The sequence below is a fragment of the Maylandia zebra genome, linkage group LG9 (genome assembly GCF_041146795.1).
Source record: "Maylandia zebra isolate NMK-2024a linkage group LG9, Mzebra_GT3a, whole genome shotgun sequence".
Classification (NCBI taxonomy): Eukaryota; Metazoa; Chordata; class Actinopteri; order Cichliformes; family Cichlidae; genus Maylandia; species Maylandia zebra.
This window is the reverse complement of record NC_135175.1, coordinates 19,607,077-19,625,904: the sequence shown is the minus strand read 5'-3', so window position 1 is coordinate 19,625,904 and position 18,828 is coordinate 19,607,077. Positions and strand designations below refer to the sequence as shown.

Sequence of the window (18,828 nt, the reverse complement as noted above, 5' to 3'; positions counted from 1 at the left end):
AAAATCTGATTACAAAAACCCAATTGAATAAAACTCATTACCAGACGCTGATTTCTTTTCCCCCTTGTCTGGACTCAGCTAATCAATGTCATGTCCAAAAATGCTTAAGTTGTTAAACTGGAAAGTCTTGGCGTTAATCTTCCTAACAGCTATCAGTGTGATCGCGGACACTTATCTCCCCACAGAGCAAATCGATTCCTTTTGTCCGCCACAGACAACACAGCCGTCCTCCAGACACTGCTGATCGGTCCCTGCGAGTTTCTATCGAACCTTTTCGTACAGTGCTCCTCTGCTGTGACTAATCGGGGCTGGATAAAGTTGCTCGGTGGCAAATTACTTCTTATAGGAGGGAGCGTTGTACTGACAGTCTCAATCCCTCTGTGTACAGAGGCAATCAGCACCGAGCGCAGCCATTTCCAGCTACTGTTGGGACTGAGTGGAGCTCAGTAAGTATGTGAAACAACCCCTTTACATAGAGTGGTGAAGTACACAAAATACAAGAAAACTATTAGGTTTTTGCCTTGTAGCGTTTCTTGGACATTCATCAACTTCTACAGGATTCCCCTCCCTTTATTTTAAATCCTGGTGTTAAGTAGGAGGACTTCAGGAAGGGGGGGTCAATGAGACATAATTCAGACGGAAAAATCAATGACTCTGGCATTTCCTTTTGCATGGCACAGACAAGCTTCACAGTCCCATTGATTTTGTTCTATTTTGGGACGTGAGGCTCACTTCCCATATTGGTTGGTTCAAAGTGAGGCCATTCATCTTGGGTCTAACATGGCCTCAAGCTGGTCCGCCACTACCTGAACAAGCTTCTGGAACAGAGATCTGCTGCTAATGTATGTGAACAGCTTTGGCGCTCCTCAATAGCTAGCAGATGTAGCTGCCAGCTGAGTCCATTAGTTAGTGAAGCTGAATTAGAGCGCCACTGTCCCATTCGCTCATCCATTTCTCTAATGGGGGAGAGCACAGCAGGTCTAGTGATGCAGAGACTGTTGGATTTCTGGAGAACGGCACAGGTGGTGGAGTTACATGAAGGAGGCAAGTAAAAGTGACAGAACGGCAACAGAAGTGTGAGATCGATAAGGTGGATATAATACACCCCTGTGCTGATAATCTACAAGGAGAGCACACAACTGTGTCCTTCATGACAAGGAAGAAAACTAACAGAAGTAGGTTTGCTTGTGGTAGAGATTAACTAGCTGGAATGATGCGGAGATTTTGTAGTTATTCATTTGTAAAGTAAAGTGAAAGTGAAGGACATCTGGGAACTTTTTGGCAAATAAGCAGGTCAATGTGGACGTGCTGTTTCCCTCAAAGACACTTCAGGAAATTAAACTGTTACTTATTAAGGAAGCAGCTGAAATTTGTCCTCAACAAGTGCAAAATGTAGCTATGAAATTACTCAATTTCTCAAAGATTTACATTTTCAGGAATCAATTCAAATCTACCAAAGAAAGGTAGGAGAAGAGTAGTGTTTTAGAACAGCTGAGTGAAATCCATGATGCTGATCCAATAAGAATGTGTGAATGTGCCATAAGAAAATCCACCAACATCCCACACTGGAAGATCTTTATCAGACAGAAGGATTTGTGTGACTTACACACGGATACAGACAATTCCGGAGGACTCACTAACTTTTCATGTAACTGAGAAACAGCAGTTTGGGGAGTTCATCCATCCATTGTCTTCTGCTTGTCCTTATCAGGGTTGTGGCCGGGCTGGAGCCTATCCCTGGTACCATATGGCAAGAAGCGGGACATAAACCCTGGAAAGGTCGCCAATCTGTTGCAGGGCAGTTTGGAGTGTTAATTTTGGACATCAACATTTTACTGATGACTAATTTTGACAGCCAAAAACTTAAAATCATTGTAATCATAATAATGCTAAGAAAATTTGGGTTCTGGGATTCATGTGAATACCATCCAGGACTGGTGAGTGACGGCCCAATGGCGCTCCCCGATGGCAGCAGTCTCCCCCAGCAGGACCACATCTCCCACTTTGAGGGATAGTGGGCTACACCTGTGAAACACCCCCTTCCTGTCACTGTAACATAGTTTACCTCCACATTTAATCCCTGAGATTTCTCAATATAGAAAAAACAAGCGCAATTACGAGTTTTTCTACACGATAAAGAAATGAACAGCTTTTACTTTGGTTTAGTATGATGGGGGAAGTTTTTAAGGAAAATTGATGAAAATCCATTTAAATAGCAGCAGGTAACATCCCATCAGTGTTCATTCGCCAGCGCTAGGCTCTACAGCTAATCTAAGCTCACATTGTCTCCTTTAAAAATGTGCCAAAGAAAAGTGGCTTTTTTAGAAAGAAAATGACATTAATTTCATTCACTGAGATATTGGTTTTTTACACCTGTTTGAAGAAGCAAAGAAGAGACAAAGAAACAGTTTTTTTCCACATGAACTGAGGTGTTTTTACTGCATTTCAGTAACAGACACAGCCTTATTACACATCGCACTCACAGCGAAGAAGAAGACACATCCTCAATGTCAGTGGACAAAGTGATCCAAAGTGGCCTTTAGGGAGAGAGAGCCTGCAGGTTAGAGCTACAGGCTCTCTTCAATCAAAAGCTGCACTCCAGAATGCAGGCATTAAAAGCACCCAGTTGATGCCTTGGTGGGTCAATACAACACACACAATGGGTGTAGATGTGATCGACAAAACTGTGGGGCGGAGGGGGGAGGAAGGGGGGACGATCCACTGACATAAAATCACTGGAATGGAGAGAACTTTTCATGCAGACCGTACAAAAAAAACCTCTCTGGAGTTATTCTGAAAGCTTACTGGCACTGGAGGATGTGTGCAAAAAAATGAAAAACCTAGCCACTGTTGAGGAGAACTGGCCTATTTTATGACCTAAAAAGTACACATGGGGCGGCCCATTCACCGCCGTTGATCAGGTGATGCTCCAGTGATGCTATGCCAGTGCGGGGTCATGTTAAAACAGGTAGGCCCCCTCAGGATGTGAAAAGGTTAACCCAACCTTTCCTCCTGGGGGGTCAACACTTCTACTGATTACTGCTAACACCAGTTTTGTCCTTTTTGTCCACATGAAAAAAACTTTTCTGTGTTATTTTTTGGAATATGATACTCTTGCAAAGTCATACACATCCATATAGATAGATCAACTCTTTTTTTATGTCAGCATACAAGGTAAGCTGGGTGACTATATATGAAGACAACAACTACAACTTTCACAGCACTGGCATTGGTTAATTTTAAATACAGTACTCAAGCATTGTTAGATTGATAAAATCAAATAAGATCAAATAAAAAACAAAATAAAAAATTAAAAGGAAATATAAAACCCCCGAAGAAAAAGAAAAGAAAAGCTACTGTATGGAAGTTGGTTTTCTCCCCTAATGTGTTTCTTTTGTATTTCAATGGCATGATGTACATTATTTGTTTTAACCATACCAACATCTATCCAAAGGGAAAATTGTCTATGCAGGGTATCGCTTTGGACTTCCCTTGATTTTACACAGTACCATGCATTTATCATTAGCTTGTATTGTATTTATTCATTTATCTTGTCCTCTAAATTTTGACTGAAATCATCAATAAACGTGTTAAGATAGCGTTGTCTTCACATAGACTCGGGTAATGGTGTTTTAGTCGGTCATTTCTCGGTGCACATCCACCCTATTGCATGTTGACAGGTTTTGCAGGATACAGTGGCGATCGTGAGGGGTAGAGAGGGTAGGGTGGGGACTGCGGGTGGTGGCTGGAGGTTATGTGGGATCAGGGTTATAGGAGGCGGGGTTGGGAGTGTGTATGTTGAAGGAGAGGTTCGGGGGGTTGTCAGCTCCTAGACGACAGCCTTTGAATCCTTGCAGACCTGAGTGGTGGTGCCTGAGTTAGTCTGTTTAATGTCCGTCCTCCCTCCCACATGGTTCAGTGGTCTGAAACGAAAAGTGAAACTTTGAGTTAGGAGGGGAATGCTGCCAATAATTACTCCTGTACTGGGAAGTTTACTCTACGGGTTTCTCATGAAAAGATTCCATCAGTCTTTAATGAGTAATACTTTGTCAAAAAGAAAAACAGGTGATTGTTGTTGTAAAAGAACGTCCAAGCAGACAGACTGAAAGTGCTTCAGCTATGAGTCAAGACACTTATCAAGCCCTTGACCTCAGTCTGTTTCACACTAACTGATCAGCTGTGGCTCCTGTTCTCGGGCTGTTTTATTAGGAGGACATAATCATCTCTGATAGCACTGACAATGATAAGACAGTAGGTTCAAATTTGTACTGCTTTGTGTTTTCATCTTGGCAACAGCAACCATCTGAAAACAACAACTGAGAATGTGCTAATAGAAAAGTATGGGTGACTTAATGAGTCTGAGGACCACAAGGGGAAAGACTGGAAAGAGAAAGGAGTGATTAACTGCTCAGGTGAAAGAGTAATTGCTGCCATATTTGCTCCTCATTTCTGTTGGTGACGTAAATAAAGCTGTTGCAACACTGCAGTTGTTTTTCCTCCCTTTTGTTCCTTTCCCCTTTTTTTCTTCTAAAGGAGACACGGGGCTGTAAAAAACCTTTGTTTTTCTTCTTCTTCTTCTTCTTCTTTTTTTTCTTCCAGGGCACACCTACTATGAAAATACACCACAGGCGCTTGACAGTAATTTCCTCCCCGGTTTCCAAAAACCCCCCTGCGGTGCTCCTGCTTTCCCACTTGATTCTCCGTTGTCGGCCTTCCTCCTTCCTTCCCTCCCTTCCTCATCGTGGAGGAAAGAATGAATGAAGGGAAGCCCTTGTGTCTGTCATGACTGAGCCTTAATAGTGATAGCGATCATGCAAAGTATTCGGCACTGACAGGAACGTAGTGCATGTAAATGCAATACGCCTACCGCTGCTTTCCTATGGAAGAAAAATGTCGAGCGGAAGTGATGGACGTGTGTGCGTGGGTGTACACGGAGCTGATCTAAGCCCACCATCACTGGCTGAAGCTGGTTAATAAACCCAGCAGCCATGTGGGCATCATTCAGGTCTTACTGTACCTTGATGGGGCCATCCACTGGGTCCAGTCCCTGCTCCGACAGCTGTTTCAAGGCACTTAGAGCAGCCTGAGAAGAGAAGGAACAACAGATGGTCGAGTGAGTGGGGAGGGAGGGAAGAAAAGGAAGGGAGATTTGGGTGGGAAGAGAGTGAGTGTCACCCTTCAGCTGCTTTTCAAATAACACTTAGTCTGGGAAACCTGATGCCAGCAGGACACTTTCCCTTCACTCTCTGTTGTCTTTGGCCTCTCTCCTCTCACTGTTTATCTAGCGTTATTGGGTTAACATTTCCACTTTATGTTTTGGCTGCTCCGCATTTTCCTACGTCAATCCAGAGTGACATCTGTATTCGTGGCGACCGTAGCTAAACAAAAGCAGCAGGTCGGAATAAATCATAAAGTTTTCAGCGCACAGTGCGCAGAAAAATCCAATCAGTCTAGCCTAAAAAACACACTAAAGACAGACAAGTGTGTATGTAACATTTTTATTGTTAATTGTGTAATGACTTAATTAGGGTTAATTTGTGGCCGAGAAAGAAAACTGCAGTGCAGCCTCATGTGCTCGACAGAGTATTTATCTTAGAATTTACCGTGTCTGCCACATTTAGCTCATAATCACAACCAGCCACTTGAAGCAATCCGATGCGATGTCATTAAAAAACGGCACTACATGCTATCTATATTTTCAAACTTGGACCAAAAATCCCATGAAGTCATTTCCTTCCTGCTCATTGCCTGCCTGCCTGTGGCAGCTCGAGGGGCTGCTAGCAAAGTGAGAAGGGTCCCGCCTGCTATCATAACATATACAACATGTGTGGGAGTCAAGGGGTGCAGCATAGACACACACACACACACACAATGCAACTTGGGCCTGGAAGGCAACAACAACAACAAGCGAGTTTTTTCACCAGTGTTTTCTTAACATTTGTACTGTGACATTAAAACTTTACAACCACTGACCACAGTTTGATATAACAGCTGTTTACATGTCCCAATATGAACTGTTCTACCTGATCTTGACAAGTGTGAAGGAAAAATCATAGATCCTTCCATTATTCTTAACCTTCATCTTGGATGTGTTTAGCACTTTTGTTCCTCTTGATACACATTGAGGATACAGGGTAGGTGGGGAATATATCCAACAGCAGAACTAATACCACTGGTATCAACACAAATGACCCCATAACGAGGAAGCACTTGGCGACAGTGGGAAAGAAAAACTCCCTTTTAACAGGAAGACAACTCCAGCAGAATCAGGCTTTGGCTCAGGAAGGGGCAGATATCTACAGGGTCACCTGATCCAGCCCTAACAATACGTTATATCAAAAAGGAAGGTTTTAAGGATAATCTTAAAAGTAGAGAGGGTATCCATCTCGTGAATCCAAACTGGGAGCTGACCTGGGAGTGGGACCTGAAATCTCATTTTACTTTTCCAAGGAGACACAAGTAAACTAGCAGTCTGTGAGTGAAAGACTTTCAAGACTTGTATGTGAGCAGAATGATTTTAAATTTAATTCTGGATTTAACAGGGAGCCAGTGAAGAGAAGCCAATATGGGAGAAATATCCTCTCTCTTTCTAGTCTGTCAGTACTCTCACTACAGCATTTTGGATCAACTTAAAGCTTTTCAGGGATACAGTAGTCCAGTTTAGAAATGATAAATCCATAAACATAATGTTTCTCAGCATCACAGAGGGACAGGATGTTTCTAATGTTAGAGATGTTGCGCAAATGGAAGAAAGCAGCCCTACATACTTGTGCAATATGTGCATTGAAGCACATATCCTAGTCAAAAAACGACTCCAAGATTCCTCACAGAGGAATGTGAGAAATTCCTCAAGTTTATGCCATCCAGACCAAGTAATATGGTTAGATATCGTGTTTCTTGGGCCTAGTACAATAACCTCTGTTTTATATGAATTTAGAAGCAGGAAATCATAGATCATCCAGGTCTTTATGTCTTTAAGACCTGCCTGTAATTAAACAAATTGGTCTGTGTTTTCTGGCTTCACATATAGATAAAGCTGGATATCATCTGCATAGTAATGAAAATGCATGCTATGTTTTCTAGTAACACTGCCTAAGGAAAAAATATCAATCTATATGTCTACACGAGTGATCACTGTTGGAGATACTAACACTTTGTGTCTAAAAGTACACATATTATCTGTCTGAGGAGGAACTTGTTCTACTGTTTTGTCTCTGAGCAATTATCTGTGATGGTGCTGGAGAGATGAAGAAAGACAATTAAAACTGAATTCGTTTTATATAATTAGATTTACATACCTAAAATGAAAAGAAATATAAAGACAGGCCAAACACAACAAAACCAAATGGGATGGAAGTCAGCTGACTCACTCCACCACCTTATAGCTCAGTTACACTTGAGTAAAACTTGAAAGGCAATTTTAATGTCCCTGATAATTCAGCAAATTTCATCACCCAGTGTATCCAGTTACACTTCTTTCATATACTTTAACATACTATAAAAACTCATTGTAACAAAGAGGAAAAATCCCAACAGTTTCACTTTATTATTCAACACACATCTGCTATGACAGTGGCCTAAGCTAGCCAGGACCCGTTACACTTCATCACTGGTTAATCAGAGTCGAGATAAGACACAAGTGGTTTTGCGCTCTAGATGAGTGAGATGTGATGACTGGCTGAGTTTACCTCATTATGAAGCCCACCAACGTCACTCAGTACTTTATTCTCATAATAAATTAGCCATTCTCCTCACAAGGATATCTGACTGAGAGGCATTTTCTCTGATAGTCCAGAATAGACAGACAGAGACGTCTCCATGTGAATACCCATTTGTATTTAAGCCATATGCAAGCGAGAGGAAACATTAATCATGCTTTAATCCTGAGAAAATATGAATCCCAGTACATGCCATATCACTATGTCTCCATGGAATGCAATATGCCCAGAAGGCTGTTACAAACTATTATCTGTGTGCTTGTGTCCAAAATAATTTTAAAAGTGTTTCACTTCAAACTATGAGAAACATAAACCAGGAACTGTAATTTATGACTGACAGGTGCAAGGGTCAAAATCTGGTTTGTATCCATCAAATTGAGGGGAAAAAAATCTGTGATGCGTACAGGTACTAAAAAATCTACAACGCTAATAGCTGAACTGATGTAAAAAATTGATACTGCTGAGTTACTACTTATAGGCCCTTTCTCCAGAGACACAGAAATCAAGTGAAGCCCTTCTGAGTCTGTAGCAGATAATTTATGGTTCGGGTTGGGCTATGTGTGTTTTTTTTACTCTGTGAGCATCTGACAGCCAACAAAGATTTAGAGGTAGAGTATACTTGAAGAGATTTAAGGCGAAAACCGCCCAGAACATGACAGATGATGGGATTTTTTCACAATTACACTTTTAATAACCACAGATGATACCAGGGGAACGCTGCTGTAATGCTTGTGATGATTTGTTTTATAAATATGCAGTTACATGTCATTTTACAATGGTCAAGGTTGTCCACATACTGAAGTGGGAAGTCATCAAGATAAGAAGCTAACCAGTCAGATTCATCTAGCAGATATTATCAGTATCATTCCTGATCACAAAAACAGGGGCAGATATCCTGTTTTCTCACATGACAAATAACTTGAAATCAGCCTTCCCATAAACTTCTTTTTTGTTGTATTTAAGCAACCAGATTGGGACCATTTTCTCCCTGAGTAAATAGCTAGAGACCATCTGTTGGAGTGGGAGGGGTGCTGGTGGTGGGGTAGGGGCTAGAGATAAACAGCCATAAATCAGGGGGCTTGACAGTGGCAGCGTTGCTGATATACGACAGGCAGGCATAAGGCACAGCAGCACAGTGAAGGACACGGAGCCTAAGACAAACACTGGGCCTATCTGTGGGAATGGCAGCCAGTGAAATCATTATTTTTCTAATGTGATAAGTTGACCATCGTTAGAGTCAGTCGCTACACTGATGCATCAACACAAGGAGACTGTGTTTAGTCTGAGGCCGGGAAACGCAAGGTGGAGGTGTTCCATCTCTGCCATGGAGCAAAGAGACAGTGAGAGGCGGGTGAGGAGACAATGAGGAGGATGCTGTGCCCCAAGCCGTTGACAAATGGAAGAGGACAGCAATGATTTTTGAATTTGAAGCTTAAAACTAACTAACTAGAAAATTGTTTAATATCCTCTTAAGTCTCTGTCTGCTTTCCCACTCCCACATACCTCGCAATAGCTTCAGTGGTGTAAATATTTGGTTGTGAGTTTGAGAAAGTTAGAGCCAGGTCTAAATCCAAAAACAAAAAGGTGTGGGAAAGGCAGTTTGTCTGAAACGGTGAGATCCCCTGACAAGCATTTCTGAGTATAGCATAAGAACAGGATTACATATGATCATGGACAACACAAACTATTAGCTGTTGTTATTAAACTATGCCCTGGTCTGCTTGGACAAATGGACAACGGTGCCTATATATTCAGGAATGTAGTGTCAGAAATAAAAAAAAAACATGATGAGGAAATTTTCATCCCTTGGACCCGAGCCGAACCTCACATATGAAATGTTTAATATGCCATGTGTAGCCAACTTTAAAACAAACAAACAAAAGCCAAAAACAAGATCACAGTTTTTGCAAAAGCAACGTGCTGACACAGAGCCCCCCAGCAGGAAGTAACAAGCATGAAGTTCTACATACAAGTTTACCTTTTGTTATAGCATGTACAATTCTAGTAATGATGCACGGATCAGCCCAACTTCAGTTGGGTTGGGCTGATCTGCAAATCAGAGGACACATACTGCATTGGTGCCTGGTAACTGTTTGTTGTGTCGTATCAATTTTTGGCTGGTAAGATGTTATAAGATGGTTTGAAAAAGAGCTTAAAGAGTTTTAATCATATATTTATTTATGACATTGGCTAACTGGGTAAATTATCAATCCCAAGAAAACAGCATTATACTCTTTTTACCTCACAGTCATAGAGATGTAAAACACTGGTGTCTCCTGTGTACTTTCTGCAATTACTAAACATCCTGTGCATTGTGTGTGTATTTCCATTCGGGTGTTCTTCAAATGTTTGGACGTTTGAAGCACAGTTTGTCGAATCTACAGGGAAACCACTCCAGTTATTCCAGTTATTCCTCTTTATTTGCTCTAGCTTTAGATAACAAGCCAGCACCCATCATTAATGCAAGCCTGGTAGCCAACCTGAAGAACCCCAAAAGCACTTCACACATGAGCTCATCCATCTATCTATCTAGCAGTCCCGAGTTCAAAGGCTTAGACAAACACTGGTTGAATGTGACAGGTCTGAGGAGGATCTGTAACCGTGGCTGAGCTCCTGATGTGGAGTGACAAGGGTGGCTCATTTTTCTGGGCCTGCTGCGCTCTTAATAGCTTCACCGACAGAGGCTACGCTTCCATCAGCGGCTTAGCCAAACAAAGTTCAAGTCCCAGAGGAGTCTACCGCATCAGCATGTCAGATCTGATGGATCGTTGGATCACATTGACCCTGACAAATCAGACCCCTGTATCAGCTCTCACTACTAGACAACTGAGTTTCAGAGAAGCAATATAGACAATCTGGGGAACAAAGAGAAGACACAGCAGAATGCTGAGAACCAGGGATCAGCGTTTTCAGACTTTGAATCTCCATCACTTCATTCTCTGACCTTTAGCAGCCATCAAAGACACCAAGGAGGCCCCAATTAGGTGAAGACCACCAGCATATCATTCAGTCTTGCATGTTTGCTTTCTGCACGTATTCTGAAAGAAAACATTTGCCTAGTTTTTTTCATTCTGTTGGGTTATCAGATAAGATCCTGTTTATGCTCTACAGAAGGCAAGATGACAGTCCAGTCATCAGTACACTCTGAGATAATCCACAGAGTACTGAAGTGTCTCCCTTTTAACCAAGAAAAGGCTTTGTTCTGGTTCTGTGCAGTCCAGCACAAATAACCCTTTTCTAATCTCAAGTCCATTCTATGAGAATCAGAGTCAACCACCCCTCCCCTGCAGCTGAGCCACAAACCACACCCCACCACACTCCCATTCTCACTTTGATCAGGCTTCATTATCTAAACCAGGGGTCCCCAATCCCAGTCCACGAGGGCCTGTGTCCCTGCAGGTTTTAGATCTCACCCTGGGTCAACACACCTGAATCACATGATTAGCTCATTATCATGCCTCTGGAGAACTTCAAGACATGTTGAGAAGGTAATTTATCCATTTAAATCAGCTGTGATGGATCAAGGACGCATCTAAAACCTGCAGGGACACCGGCCCTCGTGGACTGGGATTGGGGACCCCTGGTCTAAACCATGTGTCATTTAAAAGGAAAAAACACAAATTCTTCCTGTTCTTAAGACTACAATCCACCCCAAGCTGCTACGCCAACATGCATACCAAAATAAAACCCATTAAGCGTGAGAGACTAACCTGAAATGAAACCAAAACTGAAATCATTCATGAGCTGCTCGACAAATAATAATAATTATGGGCAGAAATTGGAGCGCTGCATCGCTTACAGGAACAATATTAGCCAAGACACACTTCCTCACTTCTACCAAGTACCACTACACACACCCCTGTTATACACAAACCACAGCATTGTTACACAAGCACTTCCAGTTTCATTGAAGAACTTGAGACTGCGATGGGGTGGACGAACTGTAACTCAAACTGTTCGCTTTTGTTTGTTCAATAGTGCAATAACCCTTCATCCTCTCATCCCACAAAAAAACATGCCCAATCTTAGTAATGCTTCAAAATTGACGACAGGTGACTGTTCTGGGGCTGCTATGAGATGGGGACGCAAAGAACATAAAGGGGATGCAGGACAGCTGCTGATGAAGATGATCTAAGGGATATCCACTAGACTAAACAATGACCAGAGTGGATATCAAACAGGGTGTTTTACAGGGAGGACCTGGGAAGTTGAGAAAATGAGTGCGCTCATGTCGGAGAAGTTCTGAGGCTGGATATATTGTTCTGTAGAGGGTTTGTTCTGTTTTCAAAAGGCCACATAAAACCTTGACAGTGCTCCCTTTTTTTGCGCTCATTCCTCAAAGCAGAAAGAAATATGAGATACCCGGGAAGAGAAAACCCCAGCCATCTTTTTTTGTCCTTTGTTAACCCTGTTGTTACCATCATGTCATCACGTCAAACCTTCCTCTGATCTCCAATAAATTCTGTCAGATATACTTTGCAGACCCTCTCTTCTCTTTTTCTTAAATATCTGCCATCTACTCCTCGGCTTCATCTCATCCCTTGGCTTTCGTTTTCCGCTAAATTCTTTCCTTTTTCCTCTACCCACATCAAAACCCTGGACAGGGATCACTGGAACATTCCGGGACAGCTCGTGCAGAACACCTGTGTGTGCATGAGGGCTGGCAGTGTATGCTTCTATTTGTTAATGCGGTGTGATATGTACATGGATTCTTGAGTAACTACAGAGAAAATGTATTCAGATCCACACACCAAACCTCTTCCTCACTCTCTCTCCAGATTTCACATCCTTTCCCACATCAGAGGCATGAATAAAAGAGGCAGTGTGTGCCTGGCAGTGGCCTAGCTTCAGCCTGATATAACGTTAATTCCTCTGAAGTAGCACTTCATGTATGTGGGTTTGCTTCTTTCCAACAGTGTAGCAATTGTGATGTGACAGCTAAAAAAAACCTTCTCTATGAGGAATTCAATTTGATTTCTCCGTACGACTCGGTCACATGTGCATGCTTCCACATTATGCTGATCTGAATTCCGGGAGTGGATAGTGTTTCCCTTTGTGCATCTTCCAGGCGTGATATTAGCCCTGAGGACTGGCTGAGCTAAGTTAGCGGATAACGGCTGTGGGGCTCCCCAGGGGAGCAAGCCTCTGCTGACATGGGAAGCCATAAATAAGGGCCCGGGGCGCAGCACCATGTCATGCGTCATTTGGGCCAGAGAGGCCTGCTTTATCCCCTTCCACCACCGCGCTGCTGAGCATGGCACCTCCTAGGGCGTAAATACAAAACATATGGGCAAAGGGCGAGGGGCAGAATCACCTCAGCATACCATACTTCTGCCTTGTCAGCAAAGCATCTTAGAGGATAAGCAGATACAGACGGGCTCTGTGATAAGACTGAGTTAACTTTGCCACGATATAACTTTTCAAGGAATTTTATCACTGGGCTCAGTTATTTTTGATACGATAACATTACATCAGCAGAAGCCGCATGAAGCAGATAAAACTGCTAGCACTATTTTTAAACTGTTAGCACTATCCAGCCTGTATGAACCGTTCAGTATATATGGCTTGCAAAAGAAGAAAGAATTATATTATTTAGTATTCTGCTAGAATTCTTTATTCTAACATTGTGCATGCATACATACATATAAATAGAGAACAGATTAAAATTTTAACTGGAAGTCACAATTTTCCTTAAAAACATAAAAACACCAGTCAGTTGCATTTCTGTGCTGTTGTGTGTAGTATACCAGTCCTTTGCCTTCACTATAATCCAATCTAGGTCAATGATGGGGCGATCGTGGCTCAAGAGTTAGGAGTTCGCCTTGTAATTGGAAGGTTGCCGGTTCGAGCCCCGGCTCGGACAGTCTCGGTCGTTGTGTCCTTGGGCAAGACACTTCACCCGTTGCCTACTGGTGGTGGTCAGAGGGCCCGGTGGCGCCAGTGTCCGGCAGCCTCGCCTCTGTCAGTGCGCCCCAGGGTGGCTGTGGCTACAATGTAGCTTGCCATCACCAGTGTGTGAATGTGTGTGTGAATGGGTGGATGACTGGATATGTAAAGCGCTTTGGGGTCCTTAGGGACTAATAAAGCGCTATATAAATACAGGCCATTTACCATTTACCAATGATAAGCAACTGCCATCAAGAGTCTCTGACACAGCAGAGAAACTTACATTTCCAATAAAATGAAGGTAGGGACACATTTTCAGTGAGAATGGTTTACTCAAGAGAACCTGTGTACGTCTGCCAAATTACTCAGTGATTGTTAATGAAACACTGACTAAATTCTCCTTTGGATGAGACACAGAGCGTGTGGAATGCATTAGTGACGGGACTACTGCCTGTGAAGATACTCAGTCTGTCAAAAAAACAGCCTCAAGGCCGGTGACTCACCAACCTGACCACTGACTAAGATGAAAGTTCCCTAAAACGTAGATGCCTTGAATTTTTATGGAGAAAAAACCACCATACAGACACAACCTGGATAATGAGACCATCTGGATGGACTATTCTTTTATGATTCATTCAATGAACTGAGATTATTTGATTCATAATGTTAATGGCATGCCTATGTGGATGACACAAATAAAAAAAACCTCTGATTGTAAGTCTTTCAAAGTACTGGGAAGTTGAGATTTTCATAAAATGTCTTTCTCAAGTTCCTTGTCTGGGATTATAGTAAAGTCATGGTGGGAGGCTTGGAAAACAGCACCTAACCATCCATTTCTATCAGGTTTCCCCGCTGACTGCAAAACAGAGTTACATCACCCCGTCTCCACCTGCAGGGATCCACCTTTCTATGCCAGAGGGAGCAGCTTCTATAATCCTGGACAATTGGACTCAAATTGCTCTGGGGAAGGCACAAAAAGCGGTGGGAAGGAAAGCCAGCCTTCAGGCACTCGCTCTCTTATCAACGCAGAGATAGTGATCGGCCCCAAGAGACGTCCCATTTCTCTCTTTTCTGTGGGCTAATCTACCTTTCCTTTCGATCTGACTGTCAAAGATGGATCCTTTCAACAGCTGTCTCCCTGCCAATTCTCAGTGTGTGGGTTTTAAAATGACAAACTCACACTGTTTGCTTGGTGATGAAGTGCACAGACAAGTTAAAGTGGGCAGTGGTACGAGGGTGGGGATGCAAATGTAATAGTTGTGGTTGTTGCTACACAACCAAAGGAAAAAGACCTTTCCTACGTGCAGGGTGGAAGCTCAAACACAAGAGGTAGGATCCAAGGTCTTAATCGCATCCACAATTTGCATAGATAATAACCTTAGCAGAGATACCACATGAAACAAATCAATCTCTATTGAGGATATCAGGGTGGATGTCAAAGAGCATTGCTCGCTGTTATCAGCCCTCCCAATTTAAATTGTAGTCCAATTATTTCTTCATTGTGGGATAAGTGATAGAAGCTAATATCCTGTTTGTATTAAAAATGGTTCAGACAAATGAGAAGTTGGGTAAGATGAGTCATCAGGACAGTAACTTCATGCAAGTTAAAAACTCCTATACCTTGAGTTACGAAATTTTTTAACAGTTTAGGAACAAAAAGAGAACTTGAGTGCAAGACTGATAGAGACTTAAAGTTATTAATCATCCCAAAACCTAAATATAGTTATACTGTGACTCATTCTAAAGCATTACTCTTTGAATTTACACCCAAAACATTAAAAGGTTATATTCATTGTGTTTGTTCTCGACCTCATTTTACATTTTTATCTAACTGAATGCTTGGCACACATAAAGTGATTATAGCAGTTGACTAACAAGCATGCAGGTTTAGTTTAGTTTATTATTACACTCATTTGGCTTGTCAATGAACCTGATCATTGCTGTTAATCACACTATCTATTTTGTTCCGACGCAGATCGGTCGGGACAGTTAATAGTTAACTGTTAATGCAGGAAAACAACTCCAAGTTTTTTTTGTAGGGATATAGGAGATAAAGGTTTGTTGAGCATTGCATCCATTTACTTGACTACATGAGCTCTTTAGAAATACAAAAACTATTAGAGAAAACAAATGGTAAATGGCCTGTATTTGTATAGCGCTTTACTAGTCCCTAAGGACCCCAAAGCGCTTTACACAATCAGTCATCCACCCATTCACACACTGGTGATGGCAAGCTACATTGTAGCCACACTGACAGAGGCGAGGCTGCCAAACACTGGCGCCACCGGGCCCTCTGACCACCACCGGTAGGCAACGGGTAAAGTGTCTTGCCCAAGGACACAACGACCGAGACTGTCCGAGCCGGGGCTCGAACCGGCAACCTTCTGATTACAAGACAAACTGCCAACTCTGCCAACAAGTCAATAAAAAACGTTCCCTCAAATCTAACAGCTGCATTGTCAAGTACAGCAGCTTCAGAAATATTGATAATGCCTATTTGTATTTTATACACCATACCAAGTACACTGGTCAAGGATGTTCCAGTGTCATTTACATGTAACCAATCTATCTTTGTGAAAAGGTGCTGCAGGATTTGAAAAATGTTAGAATTTAATCTTTACTTAAAAACTCCAACAGTATACCATTACATCTAACTTACTACATGAAATCTTTAAAATAAACAAATGAATTACATGAACACTTACACAGAAATTATTTGAGTGTTTTCAGTTCGGATTTATAGCATGTTGTACTGTAGCACACAAACAGCAATGGTCAATAACTTGTCCTAGATTTCAAAGACCAGAACACATCAGTAGGATTAAATAAACTGGTACTATGCTAATTTAAGTCAAATTTATGAAATTCAGATTCCAATTAGTTCATGTAAATGATCGTGTGTTGAAATACATAAATTGGGGTTTACAGGTCTCTGTGCTAGCACCACGAGTTTTCATGTTATACAAGCTTCATTTTGGCAAAATTATTAGCGAATAGCTTCCACTGCTATGCAGACACAATGCTGTGAAACATTTGTGAAAGAATAGGTCTTTCTAAAAAGGTCACTGAATTCCACTGAAGTATTGTAACAGGATGCTTTCATTGCAATAAGCCAGTCTATAAAATTTCTTCATTTGTAGAGCTTCCATGATCAACTGTATTATTGTGAAACAGAAGAGTTTAGGAGCCACAGCTACTAAGCCACATAGCGGCAGACCATGTAAAGTTACAGAGTCTCCAAACGTTCAGGCCCACAGCATGTAAAAGTTGTCATGCTGACTCAACAACCTTGTCTGGCATTAACATCAGCACTAAACCTGTGGGCTGGGAGCTTCATAGTGTGGTTTTCCATAAGGGCTATGCCACATTATACTGACTGTGATAATACTGGTATAAATTTTTACATGATATAAAAGTATCATATCACCTTCAGTGTTTAAGTCCCCCAGTGTGTGAGCTAATTTAACAACCTCCAACAGACAATGCTTTGCAAAATTTCCTCTAAATGTGGAATCAACAACAATTGAGGCAAAAACAAACTGTCAACTACAACCAGGCTATGAAGGAGGCCACACTAGGAGCTACTGATGAGCGACTCAAAAGTAAACAAATGACTCAACCAAGCATCACTAGCTTCACTTGCTAGGTGGACATCATTTAGGAAGAGTAACCAGTGCAGGGAAATTACTGATGCAGTTAGATTGTAAAAAAGCACAGCTTTAAGCAGCTGGCTAAAAAGTCTGACCGAAGATACGAATTATTTTTCAGTGTTATGATTGAAAACATTGCACAGGCTCCTGACGAGTCACAAGGTTAAGTTACTTTAGTTACTTAACTAAAGCAGCGGTCCCCACACTTTTTGGCGCCACGGACCGGTTTATGTCCGCTAAAAACTATTTCAAAAATAACGCTAAAACCTGATAAAAACCCTGAAAACCATGAATTTCACACCCGAGCCTCAACTCACGCGGCCTGGTACCAAACGACTCCGTGGGCCGGGGATTGGGGACTGCTGAACTAAAGCATTAAGCAGTTATTCTTATACTTACTACGTAAAATGTCTGGGGCAAACAGTAACTGTGCTACTTTTGACTTCTGCTGTATCACTAGATATATTGTTGAGTCACTACTACTGCACTATAAGGTTTACTGCTTTATACTGCTTACTGCTACCGGCACCATGTGGCAACAAATTCCCATTTTGAAATAGCCAGTGAGTCATCAGTGACAGAAGCTCATTTACTCACACTTTAAATGTTGCTGCCTGCACCCCCACCCCTGACCACATCGTAAGAAATACTATTATCGCAAATGTTCTTGAAATATTGTGATATAATTTTGAGGCTCACCCCCAGTTTCCATGAATGAGCATCTCCTGTAGTCGTAACGACTAGGTGGCCCAGTACTTTTGCCCATATAGTTTATTTATGTAAGAGACCAAAATAAAGCAAATCACTTACTACAACTGAATCCAAGTGACATACATTTTGTCATTAGTTGGTGAATATGAGGATCCGTGTTGATGTCTGCGTGTCTGCCATTTTTGGGGGGATTGTGTGGACTCGATCGTAGAGACTTTACAACGCACCAACTGCGCATGTGCCCCTGCCAACAACTTTGGCCGTCATGTGTCAAGCTGTTGGTGTGTCAGAGTATAATCAAAACTTTAAAATTATGCTGAAAACTGTCGATTGTGACAAAACTGACACACTGATATTTAATATTATCAAAAATTCCCAATAGTTCACAGATAGCCAGTCATTGATGAGGCTTTCTCAGTGGTTGTATACAGGAAATTGTTCTGAAATGGTGCTACATACATTAGAAAAAAATGATTTTTAAGCTTTATAACTTGCTGCCTTTTCAGGAGAAGCTTGTAGGCGTGAATATTAGCAGTATATGAAAGGGTTAAGATACAGAGTAGAAGATGTGCTTAGGCTATATAGTGACAGAAACCAGCTGTATGTAATAATCCTCGACCCTCCATCATGAGCCTTTTTATATTTTTGTGTTAGAGACAGCAGTGTTTATGCGGATACATGTTTGCTGGACAAGGACATCCGGTAACAAGAGAGGACATGGAGTCAGACAGCGTTTTACACATTCTTCCTCTTGTCTCTTGTGCTTTGTTGCTCCCTCAGCTCCTTTTTGGACTTTAATCACCTACTACACACAAGGGACCCATCTTTAAAACCTGTTGTGCTGCTTTATAATTTGCAATGGA

General features: G+C 41.9%; 1 protein-coding gene across 1 annotated transcript in view; it reads right to left on the bottom strand.

Moving 5' to 3' along the window:
* Window positions 1–2,408: 2,408 nt before the first annotated feature.
* The window catches only part of stau2 (staufen double-stranded RNA binding protein 2), a 104,300-nt gene continuing 87,880 nt past the window's right edge, over window positions 2,409–18,828 (bottom strand). Inside the window, exons 14-15 of the mRNA XM_004546614.2 lie at window positions 5,018–5,083; window positions 2,409–3,923 (exon numbers count right to left, since the gene is read on the bottom strand). Coding sequence (XP_004546671.2) covers window positions 3,888–3,923; window positions 5,018–5,083 — 102 coding nt within the window. The 3' untranslated portion in view covers window positions 2,409–3,887. The remainder of the gene's footprint in view (window positions 3,924–5,017; window positions 5,084–18,828) is intronic.